Source organism: Tachyglossus aculeatus, chromosome 10, assembly GCF_015852505.1.
Source record: "Tachyglossus aculeatus isolate mTacAcu1 chromosome 10, mTacAcu1.pri, whole genome shotgun sequence".
In the NCBI taxonomy this organism is placed as follows: Eukaryota; Metazoa; Chordata; class Mammalia; order Monotremata; family Tachyglossidae; genus Tachyglossus; species Tachyglossus aculeatus.
Genome location: NC_052075.1, coordinates 51,168,065 through 51,183,086, shown reverse-complemented (window position 1 = coordinate 51,183,086; position 15,022 = coordinate 51,168,065). Strand labels below are relative to the sequence as shown.

The following is a 15,022-nucleotide window of genomic DNA, read 5'->3' as shown; positions in this document are numbered from 1 at the left end:
TGACTTTGGGCAAGTCACTTCACTTCTCTGGGTCTCAGTGACTGCATCTGTAAAATGGGGATGAAGACTGGGAGACCCACGTGGGACAACCTGATCACCTTGTATCCTCCCCAGCGCTTAGAACAGTGCTTGGCACATAGTAAGCACTTTTATATATGTAAGTATACATACATATATAAAATATATAAATATAAATTCTATAAATATATATTTATAAATATATATAATATGTTTATACATTTATAAATAAATATTTATATACTCATAAATACATAAATATATGATATATTTATATATTTATAAATACATATTTATATATTTCTAAATATGTATGTATTTATAAATATATATTTATATGTTAAAATATATAATATTTTATAAAATAAAGTGTATATACATTTATATATAATAATATATATAAATAAATATATATTTCTTATATATCTGGGCCTATATATGTATATATAGTGGTATTTCTTAAGCACTTATATACATATATATATGTATATATCTGGGCCTCAGTTACCTCATCTGTAAAGTGGGGATGAAGACTGTGAGCCCTCCGTGGGACAACCTGATCACCTTGTATCCTCCTCAGAGCTTAGAACATTCATTCATTCAATCGTATTTATTGAGCGCTTACTGTGTGCAGTACTGTGTACTGTGTGCAGGGCAACATATAGAGACAGTCCCTACCCAACAGCGGGCTCACAGTCTAGAAGGGGGAGACAGACAACAAAACAAAACATATTAACAAAATAAAATAAATAGAATAAATATGTACAAATGAATAGGTAATAAATATGTACAATCATATATATATGTATATACGTATATATACACAAGTGCTGCTGGGAGGTGAAGGAGGTAAGGTGGGGGGGATGGGGAGGGGGAGGAGGGGGAGAGGAAGGAGGGGGCTCAGTCTGGGAAGGCCTCCTGGAGGAGGTGAGCTCTCAGTAGGGCAGAGAAGCAGCATGGCTCAGTGGGAAGAGCACGGGCTTTGGAGTCAGAGGTCATGGGTTCAGTTTCCGGCTCTGCCAATTGTCAGCTGTGTGACTTTGGGTAAGTCACTTCACTTCTCTGTGAGCCCCCCGTGGGACAACCTGATCACCTCGTAACCTCCCCAGCGCTTAGAACAGTGCTTTGCACATAGTAAGTGCTTAATAAATGCCATCATTATTATTATTATTGTTAAGGTCCCAGGAAGCAGAGCCCAACCCCCTCGTAGTTGGTTCACCTGTGTAATGGTAGTCGGCCAGGGGGTGCGATGGTGTTTTCTGTGGCCCCTTAATCAGCAGGGTCTCCAGGGCTTCCAAAGTGTTGCCTTTGGACAGTGCTTGGCACATAGTAAGCGCTATATATATATATATAGTGGTATTTCTTAAGCGCTTACTTTATATATATATAAAGTATATCAATCAATCAATCGTATTTATTGAGCGCTTACTGTGTGCAGAGCACTGTACTAAGCGCTTGGGAAGTACAAGTTGGCAACATATAGAGACAGTCCCTACCCAACAGTGGGCTCACAGTCTAAATATATAAAGTAATAAATATATAAGGCTAAATATATAAAATAATAAAGGGTGAGGAGGTGAGGGACTAATCAGGGAATGGCCTAATAATAATAACTGTGGTATTTGTTAGGCTCTTATTATAATAACTGTGGTATTTGTTAAGCACTTACTCTGTACCAGGCACTGTACTAAGCGCTGGGGTGGATACAAGCTAACGGGGTGGGACACAGTCTATGTTCCACGTGGGTTCACAGTCCAAGAGGGAGAGAAAATGGGTATTGAGTCCCCCCTTTTTTTATAGTAGTTGTGAAGTGCTTACTATGCACCAGGCACAGTACTAACCATGGGTTAGATACAGGCTAATCAGGTTGGACACAGTCCTAGGCCCACATGGGGCTCGCAGTCTTAATCTCCATTTTACAGATGAGGGAACTGAGCCACAGAGAAGTGAAGAGACTTGCCCAAGGTCACACAGCAGATAACTGGAGGAACTGAGCTAGAACCCGGGTCCTTCTGACTCCCACGCCCATGCTCTATCCACTAGCCCACACTAATTCATTTTACAGGTGACCACCCCCTTTTCCTGGAAACATTATCTAGCCTTGGCCCTCCTGGTCTTCCTCTTAACCCTCTTGTCTGTTCCATTCTCAGTCTCTTTTCCAAACTCCACCATTGCTTCCCACCCCCTAACTGTGAGGATCCCTAGAGGCTTAGTTTTGGGTTTTGGGTCCCCCTTCTATTTTCCATCTATACCCACTCCCTTGAAAAACTCATTCGCTCCCATGGCTTCAACTACCATCTCTATGCAGAGGATTCCCAAAACTATTTCTCCAGCCTGAACTTTCTCCTTCTCTGTAGTCTCATATTTCCTCCCACCTTCAGGACATCTCTATTTGGATGTCTCGACACCTCAAATTTAACATGTCCAAAACAGAACTCCTTTATCTTCCCACCTAAGTCCCGTCCTCCTCGTGACTTTCCCATCCCTGTAGACAGCATCACCATCCTCCCTGTCTCACAGTTCTGTAACCTTGGTGTGATCCTCAACTCATCTCCTTTCATTCAACCCACATGTTCCATCTGTCACCAAATCCCGTCAGTTCAACCTTCACAACATGACTAAAACTCATCCTTTCCTCTCTATCCAAACCGCTACTCCAGCGATCCAAGCACTTATCCTATCCTACCTTTATTTATTACTGCATCAGCCTCCTTGCTGACCTCCCCTCTCCCTGCCTTTCCCTGCTCCAGTCCAAACTTTACTCTGCTGCCCGGATCATTTTTCTAAAACTGTGAAAGTGTGAGCCCCCCGTGGGACAACCTGATTACCTTGTAACCGCCCCAGCACTTAGAACTGTGCTTTGCACGTAGTAAGCACTTAATAAATGCCATTATTATTATTATTATAATAAAAAGAGTTCAACCCATCTTTCTCCACTCCTCAAAAACCTCCAGAGGTTGCTCATCCACCTCCACATCAAACAGAAACTTCTTAACATTCGTTTTAAAGCATTCGATTACTTGCCCCCTCTAATCTCATCTCTCTGATTTCCTTCTACAACCCTGTCTGCTCACTTCTCTGCTCTAACACCAATCTACTCACTGTACCCCTATCTCACCTATCTCCCCACCCATCTCATGCCCACGTCCTGCCTCTCCTGGAACACCCTCCCTCTTCATAGCTGACACTAGATCACTCTCTCTCACCTTCAAAGCCTTATTGAAGGCACATCTCCTCCAAGAGACTAGTCCCTCATTTCCTCACCTCCTATTCCCCTTTGTGCTGCCCTTGCATTTGGATTTGGACCCTTTATTCACCCCTCCTTCAGCCCCACAACGCTTATCCATAATTTATTTATATTAATGTCTGTCTCCCCCTCTAGACTGTAAGTTCATTGTAGGCCAGGAACGTTTCTACCAACTCTGTTCCACTGTACTCCCCCAAGAGATTATTATCACAGTGCCCTGCACACAGCAAGCACTCAAAAAATATTATCGATTGATTATTTGAGAGGAATGTAGCTGTACAAACCAGAGTGTAGTGGGAAAAGATTGACGGTAAACTGTGGGGAAGGAGTTGATTGAGGGCTTTTAAGCTGCTGGTGAGGACTTTTTGCTTGACACAGAGAAAGGCAATCATTAGAGATTTGTGAGGAGTGGGGAGATATGCACAGAACCTTGTTTTAGAAAATTGATCGGTACAGCAAGGTGAGGTGTGGACTGGAGAGGGGAGAGGCTGGAGGGGTGGAGGTCTGTCATTCAGTCAGCTCTCTCCTTCCTACCTTCTCTCACTGATTTCCTCCTTAAAACCCAACCCAAACATCCTACATTTCTCTCCTCTAACACCAACCTACTCTCTGAACCTCGATCTCATCTATCCTGCCATCGACCCCTTGCCCACATCCTTTCTCAGGCCTGGAACTCCCTTCCTCCTCTTATCTGTTGGACCTCCACTCTTCCCACCTTCAAAACCCTTCTAAAATCACATTTCCTCCAAGAGGCCTTCTCTACCTAACCCCTCATTTCCCCTGTTCATTCATTCAATTGCATTTATTGAGCGCTTACTGTGTGCAGAGCACTGTACTAAGTGCTTGGGAAGTACAAGTTGGCAACATATAGAGACGGTCTCTACCCAACAACGGGCTCACAGTCTAGAAGGGGGAGACAGACAACAAAACAAAACATGAGGACAGGTGTCAAGTCATCAGAATAAATAGAAGTAAAGCTAGATGAAGAGTAAGAAGCCTACCTAGAGCTCAAACTATTACCACTGTATTTTTATTGTGCTAATTTGGAGCTTCTGTGTTAGAAAACTACCTAATCTACAGTTAGAGAAGCAGCGCGGCTCAATGGAAAGAGCACGGCCTTGGGAGTCAGAGGTCACGGGTTCAAATCCTGACTCTGCCAATTGTCAATAGTGTGACCTTGGGCAAGTCACTTCTCATTTCCCCTACCTGCCCTCCCCTCTGAATAATCTATGCACATGGTTGTGTTTCCCTTAATCACGCTGATACTCCCCCAGCCCCACAGAAATTATGTAAATAGACCTTTACTCTACTATTTCCCCAAGCCCTAATTAATTTTAATGTCCATCTCTCTGTGTAGACTGCCATCTTCTTGTGCGCAGGGATTGCATTTACCAACTCTGATATATTGTACGTCTTTTTTTAATGACATTGGTTAAGTCATTACTCTGTGCCAGGCACTGTATTATGGGTTGGGGTATGTACAAGGTAATTAGGTTGGACACAGTCCTTGTCCCCCCAGTGGGCTCACAGTCTCAATCCCCATTTTACAGATGAGGTAACTGAGGCACAGAGAAGTGAAGGCCTAGGTCACACGGCAGACAAGTAGCAGAGCTGGGATTAGAATCCAGGTCTGACGACCCTCTCTCCACTACCCCACACTGCTTCTCTAAGCAGCTTTCCTAAGAGCTTACTACAGTGCTCTCTGCACACAGTAATTGCTCAATAAAAAACAGTGATTGATGGATGGAGATTAATGCAGTAGTTGAGCCCTGATACGCCAAGTACGTGGCCCAGTGTGTTGGTAGTTTGGGTGGAGGGGGAGAGGATTTCTGGAGATGTTGTGGAGGAAGAATTGAAAAGATTTGACCCCAGACTGAATACGGGGGTCGGAAGAGAGGATGGGGTCAAGGACAACGCCAAAGTCGCGGGCTCGAGAGACAGGAAAAATGGTGGTGTTATCTACCCTGATAAAAGTTATCTGAGGGAGAAGAGGAAGGGAGAAGAGGAGTCAGTTTGGACGCGATGAGTTTAAGGTGTCCCCGGGACCTCCACGATGACAGAAGGCCAGTCAGCCAGTCAATCGCATTTATTGAGCGCTTCCAGGGTGCAGAGCACTGTACTGAGTGCTTGGGGGAGCCCAGTAGAACTAAAGATAAAGAGACTCATTCCCTACCCACAACAAGAAGCAGCATGGCTCAGTGGAAAGAGCCCGGGCTTGGGAGTCAGACGTCTTGGGTTCTAATCCCGGCTCTGCCACTTGTCTGCTGTGTGACCCTGGGCATGTAACTTAACTTCTCTGGGCCTCAGTTCCCTCATCTGCAAAATGGGGATTAAAACTGTGCGCCCCATGTGGGACAACCTGATTACCTTGTATCTACCCCAGCGCTTTGAACAGCGGTTGGCACCTAGTAAGCGTTTAACAAATACCACCATTATTATAATTATTATTATTACAGTCTAGAGGGCAGAGGAAAGACCTCCGCAACGCCCTAGGGGAATGAAACAGGGGCTAGTCAGAGAAGCATCGTGGCTCAGTGTAAAGAGCTCGGGCTTTGGAGTCAGAGGTCATGGGTTCAAATCCCAGCTCCGCCAATTGCCAGCTGTGTGACTTTGGGCAAGTCACTTAACTTCTCTGGGCCTCGGTTCCCTCATCTGTAAAATGGGGATGAAGACTGGGAGCCCCACGTGGGATGACCTGATCAACCTGTAACCTCCCCAGCGCTTAGAACAGTGCTTGGCACATAGTAAATGCTTAATAAATGCCATTATTATTATTACTTCACTTCTCTGGGCCTCAGTTCCCTCATCTGTAAAATGGGGATGAAGACTGTGAGCCCCCCGTGGGACAACCTGATCACCTTGTAACCTCCCCAGCACTTAGAACAGTGCTTTGCACATAGTAAACGCTCAACAAATGCCATCATTATTATTATTATAGTCAGTAATATTATAGTCAGTAATAATAATTATTATTATTACTTCAATACGATTGATTAACTTCTCTGGGCCTCAGTTACCTCATCTGTAAAATGGGGATGAAGACTGGGAGCCCCACATGGGACAACCTGATCACCTTGTAACCTACCCAGTGCTAAGAAGAGTGCTTTGCACATAGTAAGCACTCAACAAATGCCATCATTATTACTATTATAGTCAGTAATATTATAGTCAGCAATAATAATTACTATTATTACTTCACTACAATTGATTGATTAACTTCTCTGGGCCTCAGTTCCCTCATCTGTAAAATGGGGATGAAGACTGGGAGCCTCACGTGGGACAACCTGATCACCTTGTAACCTACCCAGCGCTGAGAAGAGTGCTTTGCACATAGTAAGCGCTCAACAACTGCCATCATTATTATTATTATAGTCAGTAATATTATAGTCAGTAATAATAATAATTCTTATTACTTCAATACGATTGATTGATTAACATCCCTGGGTCTCAGTTACCTCATCTGTAAAATGGGGATGAAGACTGGGAGCCTCCTGTGGGACAACCTGATCACCTTCAATCAATCAATCAATTGTATTTATTGAGCGCTTACTGTGTGCAGAGCACTGTATTAAGCGCTTGGGAAGTACAAGTTGGCAACATATAGAGACAGTCTCTACCCAACAGTGGGCTCACAGTCTAAAAGACTGTGTAACTTCCCCACTATTATAATAGTAATAATAATTACTATTATTACTTCAATACGATTGGCTAACTTCTCTGGGCCTCAGTTCCCCCATCTGTAAAATGGGGATGAAGACTGGGAGCCCCACGTGGGACAACCTGATCACCTTGTAACCTCCCCAGTGCTGAGAAGAGTGCTTTGCACATAGTAAGTGCTTAGGAAATGCCATCCTTATTAATCAATCAATCAATCGATTGATTGATTAATCAATCAATCGTATTTATTGAGCGCTTACTGTGTGCAGAGCACTGTACTAAGCGCTTGGGAAGTCCAAGTTGGCAACATATAGAGACGGTCCCTACCCAACAGTGGGCTCACAGTCTAGAAGGGGGAGACAGAGAACAAAACCAAACACCTTAACAAAATAAATAGAGTAGATATGTACAAGTAAAATAAATAGAGTAATAAATATGTACAAAGCGCTTGGGAAGTCCAAGTTGGCAACATATAGAGACGGTCCCTACCCAACAGTGGGCTCACAGTCTAGAAGGGGGAGACAGAGAACAAAACCAAACATCTTAACAAAATAAAATAAATAGAATAGATATGGACAAGTAAAATAAATAGAGTAATAAATATGTACAAAGCGCTTGGGAAGTCCAAGTTGGCAACATCTAGAGACGGTCCCTACCCAACAGTGGGCTCACAGTCTAGAAGGGGGAGACAGAGAACAAAACCAAACATCTTAACAAAATAAAATAAATAGAATAGATATGGACAAGTAAAATAAATAGAGTAATAAATATGTACAAAGCGCTTGGGAAGTCCAAGTTGGCAACATCTAGAGACGGTCCCTACCCAACAGTGGGCTCAGAGTCTAGAAGGGGGAGACAGAGAACTAAACCAAACATCTTAACAAAATAAAATAAATAGAATAGATATGTACAAGTAAAATAAATAGAGTAATAAATATGTACAAACATATATACAGTTTTGTTTTGTTGTATTGTTGTCCGTCTCCCCCTTCTAGACTGTGAGCCCACTGTTGGGTAGGGCCCGTCTCTCTATGTTGCCAACTTGTCCTTCCCAAGCGCTTGGTCCAGCGCTCTGCACACAGTAAGCGCTCAATACGTACGACTGAATGACTACACATATAATTATTGTTGCTGAAGGACCGAAAACGGCGGCCGAGGCGGTTCCATGTTAAGAGGGCTGGGCGGGGCAAGGCCGGCCCCGGTCCAATGAGGGGCTGGGCGACGCCCCCCCGGGGCCCCCCAAAACCCCCGCCTCGGCCGGAGTTGGGGCAGTGGACCCCTTGGCGGGAGGACCCCGGAGCTCGGCCTCCCCAGCTGCAGACCTGGTAAAAAGGGGGGGGAAGGGGACGCGTTTCTTCCTGGGCCCCCTTCTCCTCCTCCTTCTCCTCCTCCTCCCCCCTCCTCCTCCTCTTCCTCCTCCCCATCCTTGCCGGGGTCTCTTACCGACCCCATGGCAACCGGCCCGGCTCCCTCTGTTACCAGGGGGGGGGGGCCCAGCCCTTTCCCCCCCTGACACCCCACTTTCCTCCCTCCACTTCCTCCCCGCGAGGCCACAGGCCCGGTCACCCCCATTTCCTGAGCCGGGGTTTGGGGCGGAGGGGGAAGAAATCAGAGGGGAGGGGCAACCCAAAACAGGTTGCTAGGAAATCCCCGCTCCCCATTCCCTAGGGACCCCCCCCCCAGACTCTCACTTCCCCCCCCAACCCCCCCAAAAAACAGGGCCCCAAGGCCAGCTGTCTTGTCGCCGCATCAGCTTATCGGACGCCCAGTTGGTGTTGTGACGATAGGCAGCCTCACTGTGAGGTTGGGGGGCTGGGTTGGGGGGGCCCCCCCCGTCCCCTGACCGGCCCCGCCGGCCATGGGCAGCAAAGAGGAGACCCTTCTGAGCCCTCCCTCCCCCTGGGAGAGGCAGGTGGGGCGGAGGGGAGGGGAGAGAAGCCCCTCCGGGGCTCCCTGTTGCTTTGCCCGGCCGGGGCCTCCGCCTCCCTCTGATCTCATCACCGGCCCCCACCAGGCAACCACCATGTCGCCCAAGGCCGGGAACGGGTGTCTCAGCCTCACGAAATATTTCCTCTTCGTGTTCAATCTCTTCTTCTTCGTGAGTTCCGCCGCCCCTCAGTCCCCTAGGGTCCCCCGGGCACCTGGGCCCCTCCTGTCCTCCACCCAAGACTTCCTGTTTCCCCTTCCCCATCCGACCACCCCAACATTACTGGGTTCCCCGGACTTATTTATTATTTATTTTACTTGTACATATCTATTTTATTTATTTTATCTTGTTAGTGTGTTTGGTTTTGTTCTCTGTCTCCCCCTTTTAGACTGTGAGCCCACCGTTGGGTAGAGACTGTCTCTATAGGTTGCCAACTTGGACTTCCCAAGTGCTCAGTCCAGTGCTCTGCACACAGTAAGCGCTCAATAAATACGATTGATTGATTGATTGACTTCCAGCTCCCCTCTCAGCCCACCTGGGTCAAGGTCCACCCGCAACTCCCACTGCCCAGTGTCGGTCACCTCCTGGGATTTTTTTTTTCTTTTTCCCTTCTAGACCGTGAGCCCGCTGTTGGGTAGGGACGGTCCCTATATGTTGCCAACTTGTACTTCCCAAGCGCTTGGTACAGTGCTCTGCACACAGTAAGCGCTCAATAAATACGAATGAATGATCCCTCCACCCTCCACCCCACATGTCCCCCGACCCCTGCCCCCATCCGCCTCCAGGTCCTCGGTGGACTCCTCTTCTGCTTCGGGCTGTGGATTCTCTTCGACCGGAACAGCTTTGCCTCCTTCCTGGGTGAGCCCAGGCTACTGGGGGAGGAGAAGGCAGAAGGGTGGGGAAGGGTGACCCCCCTCTTTGACCCCCCCAGCGACCTAGTCCCCGTCTCCCGATTTCCCAAATTCCGTTTCCGTATTCCCTCCATAATGATTCCAACCCAGCGCCCTTGCCCTGACCGCTCCCAAGCTTGCTCACAAGCAGCCACGAGGCCTAGCGGAAATAATAATAATAAAAATAATAATGGCACTTGCTATGTGCATAGCACTGTTCTAAGCACTGGGGAGGTTGCAAGGTGATCGGGTTGTCCCACAGGGTGTTCACAGTCTTAATCCCCATTTTACAGATGCGGTAACTGAGGCACAGAGAAGTTGAGACTGGCCCAGAGTCACACAGCTGACAATTGGCAGAGGCGGGATTCGAACCCATGACATGACTCCAAAGCCTGTGCTCTTTCCTCTGAGCCACGCTGCTTCCCAGGCCCAGGAAAGACCCTGGGCCTAGGAGTCAGGAGGCCTGGGTTCTAATCCAGCGTGGATTAGAGAACGTTGGAGATGCAGCGTGGCTCAGTGGAAAGAGCATAGGCTTTGGATTCAGAGGTCGTGGGTTCAAATCCTGGCTCCGCCAACTGTCAGCCGTGTGACTTCGGGCAAGTCACTTAACTTCTCTGGGCCTCAATTACCTCATCTGTAAAATGGGGATTAAAACTGTGAGCCCCCTGTGGGACAACCTGATCTCCTTGTAACCTCCCCGGCACTTAGAACAGTGCTTTGCACATAGTAAGCGCTTAACAAATACCATCATTATTATTATTATTATTGTAATCGCAGCTCTGCTGCTTGCCTGCTGTGAGACCTTGAACCAGTCACTTAACTTCTCTGGGCTTCAGTTTCCTCATCTGTAAAATGGGGATTCAGTACCTCTTTTTCCCACTCGGACTGTAAACCTCATGTGGGGCAGGGACTGTGTCTGATCTGATTATCATGTATCCAACCCAAAGCTGAGTACGGTGCTTGGCCCATAATAAGTGCTGTTAACGAATATCACTGTTATTATTCTGACCCCAGTGCTCTGATCCACATGACCTTAACCCTGAAGTGGTTTAAGAATAATAATAATAATAATGGCATTTATTAAGCGCTTACTATGTGCAAAGCACTGTTCTAGGAGCCGGCGAAGTTACACGGTGATCAAGTTGTCCCATGGGGGGGCTCGCAGTCTTAATCCCCATTTTACAGATGAGGTAATTGAGGCCCAGAGAAGTTAAGTGACTTGCCTAAAGTCACACAGCTGACAAGTGGCGGAGCCGGGATTTGAACCCGTGACCTCTGAGTCCAAAGCCCGTCCATTGAGCCCCCAGCTCCCGGACCCCATCCCCATTTACACAGTCCTAGCTCCGGGCTTCCGTGCTCCCTTTCCTCTCCTTTCCCCCAACCCGCCTGCCCCCCGTCTCTAGGTGTGTCGTACTCCCCGCTCCGTGCATGGTCCTTCGCGCTTTCAGCCTCCGGGATCCTGACGATGCTGCTCGGCTTCCTGGGCTGCCTTGGTGCCCTCAAAGAGATCCGCTGCCTGTTGGGCTGCGTGAGTTTGTGTCGGTGTGTTTGTGTGTCCGCGTCCGCAGCCCACCTTCCCCCACAAGCCCTGACCCTACTGGACAAGTCTCTCCCCAAAGTCCTGCCCCCTGCATATCCCGCCCTATTCTCACCAGAGCAAGCGCTGATCCTGGACCGGGTTTTGGGGAGGTGGTGGAGGGGGCTGGGGGAAGAGCTCTCCCTTCCTCACACCCTTCCCGTCTCCCCTCCACCTGCAGTATTTTGGGGTCCTGCTCCTCCTTTTCACAGCCCAGATCACCTTGGGAGTCTTGATCTACACCCAGCGTGGCCGCGTGAGTGACCTCAGGGTCGGGGTGGGGGCAGAGAGGGTCAGGAAAGGCCCCAGAGGGAGGGCTGGCTGGAAGGAAGTGGGGTGGCCAGTCTTGGACATCTTGTCCAGGAGGGAGGGGGCTGTCATCCTTTATTTCCCCCTGTTCCTTCAGCTGAAGGCGAAAGTGGGCGAGGTGGTGGTGGACTTAATCGAGAACTACCAGCAGAAGCCAGGAAAAGAACGGGTTGGTGAGGAGAACTGGGATTATGTCCAATTCCAGGTGAGAGCTGCCCTCCCCATCCTCTTCCCTTCCCCTTCCCGAGACCCACAACCCCTACCCCCTCCCAGGCCCGTGTCTGGAGATCGTAGGCCAGATGCGGTTCAGGAAAGTTTAATGGGTGAGAACTTGCCAGCATTTGGGGGCCAGGCCCACCTCGGTCCTGTGAAGCATCACCAGACAGCAAGGCTGAGCCCTAGCACGGCCCCTTCCCCCATCCTCGATTCAGGGCTGGGCTTCTGTGGGCCAAGGGTGACCATTTGAGGCGGAGCAGTCTCCAAATTCCACCCCAGATCGCAACTCTCAGGGCTTTACCGATGCCAGAAGGCCTGGGCCAGCCCGGGCTCGCCGCTTGGGAATCAGCGGGTGCCCCCATCTCTCCGGGTACGATCTGCGCTGCTTCTCCTCAGCAGTCTTGCCCTCCTGGCTCTGGGCGCCTTCCCCTAAGGCTCCTGGCGGTCGGCCCCTTTGGGTGTTGATGGAGCACAGTGCTGTTTTCCGGCCGGCTTCAGTAACAGAGGGGCAAATCACTGCTCACTGGGTCTCTGTGGCTGTTGAAGTCCAGTCGGTCTGTGCCCTGTACACCCCCCTACAAGCCTTCTCTTGGGTCCCAGCCAGTGGCCTCCGCCACCTCGCTTCCGCCTCCGGCTCCTGACCCTCCGCTTTGTTCTCTCCCCTGACCCCCAGCTCCACTGCTGTGGCTGGGCCTCCCCCCAGGACTGGACTCGGAACCCGGGTCTGCGTTCCAACAGCTCGGCCCCCCAAGTTCCCTGCTCCTGCCGCAACAGCACCGAGATCCACTCCAACGTGACGGTTGACTCCACGACTGCGCTGGTTGGCCCCGGGGCCCCAGTGGCCCCCATCCCCTCTGGCTTCTGCCCTGGGGATGTGGCTGTCTACAGGGAGGTGAGTGACATCGTGGGGCGGTGGATGGGGGACTGAATGGGGTGGGAGAGGAGGGAGCAGTTTTTTCTTCCCTCCATCCCCAACCCCATCCTGGGTCCCCAACCCCCTGGTGTGGGTGTGTGGGTTCAGGGGAGTAGCGGAGAAACCCAGCTCAGAGGTCACCACCTGGGTTGCCTCCCTCAACTAACCAGTGGTTATTTGGTGAGCGCTTACTGTGTGCAAAGCACTGCATTGATATCTTGGGAGAGTACAATGGAGTTAGCAGACACCATCCTGACCCTAGAGCAGCTGACGGTCTAGAGGGGTCCTTAGCTGTTGGGGCAGGGGGCTGCCCTGACAGGATTCAGTCTGCCCCTTGTTCCTCTGTGCCCCTTCCGTGACAACCACATCCCTGAGATGGACACTGTCCACTTCGATTGTTTATATTACCATCCGTCTCCCCTTATAGGCTGTAAGCTTGTGGGCAGGGAATGTGTCTGTTCATTGAGGTATTGTACTCTCCCAAGCACTTAGTACAGTGCTCTGCACACAGTAAGTGCTCGGTAAATACGATGGACTGACTGACTTCCCCTGGTACACTTCAGGTGCCCCTCTAAGCCGGTGATTTGGTCACTCTGGTTCCTGCCTGTTTCTCCTGGGTTTTGCCTAGGGCTCCTATCCCAACTCACCCCCAATCTAGTCCTATCTCGGTGGAAAGGACAGGGTGTGGGGAGCGGCAGGGCTGAGGAGACGCCCAGCCTGGGCCCACGCCCTCTGACCACCTCCCCCCCCAATCCTCTCTCAGGGCTGCGCCCGCAGTGTCCACGCGTGGCTCAATAACAACCTCATCTCCATCGTTGGCGTCTGCCTGGGCATCGCACTGCTTGAGGTACAAGTCCAGTCCTGCTCCCCTCCTCTGACCCGGCCCAGGGTGATCCCATTGGCTTGCCCTCGGGCCCCCCTGCGCCCTGGGGAGAGGGGAGGGAAGAGGGGTGGATTGGAAGACTGAGTGACAGCCTGAGGGAATCCAGCCCCAACATCCCTCACTGGATGTGCCTTTAGTTACCCACCCCTGATTGGAGGCCTGCAGGCTCTTCCCCACCCTTCCACCCCCTGACTCACCGGTGCATTTCCACTTCCAGGTGCTCTCGGCCGGGCTGACCTGGGTGCTCAGCCAGCGGGCCCGGCCTTGGGGGGCCCTGAGAACCATGTTGCGGGAGGGGCCCGTGGGGCGGTTGGTGGGGCTGGTGTCCTTGGCGGGCCGTGGGGCGTCGCTGCAGGAGCGCTGGACCCGCCTGCCCACCACCCCCAGGATCCCACAGATCTCCCGGGCCCCTCCCCACCTGCCCCGCATCTCCCCCCACCTCTGCCTCCACGTAGTGGAGCTGGGCTCCTGGAAGACCAAGAGGAAGGGTTCTCTCAATAAAAGGGTCTGACAAATGGACACACATGGGAGCTGAGCTGGTGTTCTGGGGGGATGCAAATGGTTCCCCCCGCCCAGGAGGGGGGCGGGCGGCCAATTGGAGGGGCTTCCTGCCCTCTGACTCCATCCCCTTTCTCTCCCCAGCTCGGGGTTATGGCCCTCTCGATGTTCCTGTGCAGGAACCTGGATCACAACTACAACAAGCTCGCGCGATACTCCTAGGCCTTGACCCCTTGCTCAGGGGACTGTGACGCCTCCGTCTCCACCCTCAGGTTCAGGGATAAACCACTGCACCTTTCCTCTCCCCATCCCTCCAGTCCTGGGGGGGCCGGTTCCCCTCCACAGAGCTGTATATATTTTTGTGACTCTCCACCACCTCCTCCCTCAGCTCCCAAGGTGTCTTCCTAACTCCCCGCTTTTCCCCCGCTACCTCCCCACTGCTGGCTTCTGCTTTCCTCAGGGACCGAATAACTTCTTCCCCGCATTCATCCACTCCCTTCCGGGGTCTAAACCGTTCCTCCAGCTGAACCCTCTCTGTCCCCCACCTCCTTTCAAGGATCCTTTGGAGTCCCAGCCCCACCCCGCCTTTCTCCCTCCCAGCCCATTCCTTGCGCCTCTCTTTCAGGTACGTTTTATAAATAAACAATTTTATGGGGTTTTCTGGCCTGGCCTCCGTCCTAATCCCTTTCCCAGCAAGCCATCAGGTGGGTAAAATAAATTAGCCTTCCTCCCAAAGCACCGAGCCCAGGGGTTTCTGCCTGCAGCCCAAAGCAGTGCCTGCCCCCTTTTGTGGCCCACAGTTTGGACCGGGGTGGAGGGGCAGGGGGCACAGCCTTGAGTAGAGGGGTTCCTCCCAAAACAGGGATTCGTGCTCTCCCTTGAATACTG

General features: G+C 50.5%; 1 protein-coding gene across 2 annotated transcripts; it reads left to right on the top strand.

Annotated features, from left to right (window-relative positions):
- The first annotated feature begins 8,155 nt into the window (after nt 1–8,155).
- On the top strand, nt 8,156–14,806 carry CD37 (CD37 molecule). Of its 2 annotated transcripts, XM_038752259.1 has the most exons (9): nt 8,156–8,247; nt 8,937–9,020; nt 9,635–9,707; nt 11,143–11,267; nt 11,497–11,571; nt 11,722–11,829; nt 12,514–12,732; nt 13,517–13,600; nt 13,854–14,250. In XM_038752259.1, exons 2-9 carry the CDS (start codon nt 8,946–8,948, stop codon nt 14,145–14,147), a joined length of 1,053 nt encoding a protein of 350 aa, XP_038608187.1. In that variant the 5' UTR covers nt 8,156–8,247; nt 8,937–8,945; the 3' UTR covers nt 14,148–14,250. The 2 variants fall into 2 exon arrangements, with proteins under 2 accessions (XP_038608187.1, XP_038608188.1); XM_038752260.1 differs by lacking the exons at nt 8,156–8,247; nt 13,854–14,250 and adding an exon at nt 14,279–14,806 and having other exon boundaries at nt 8,821–9,020.
- Nucleotides 14,807–15,022: the final 216 nt, after the last annotated feature.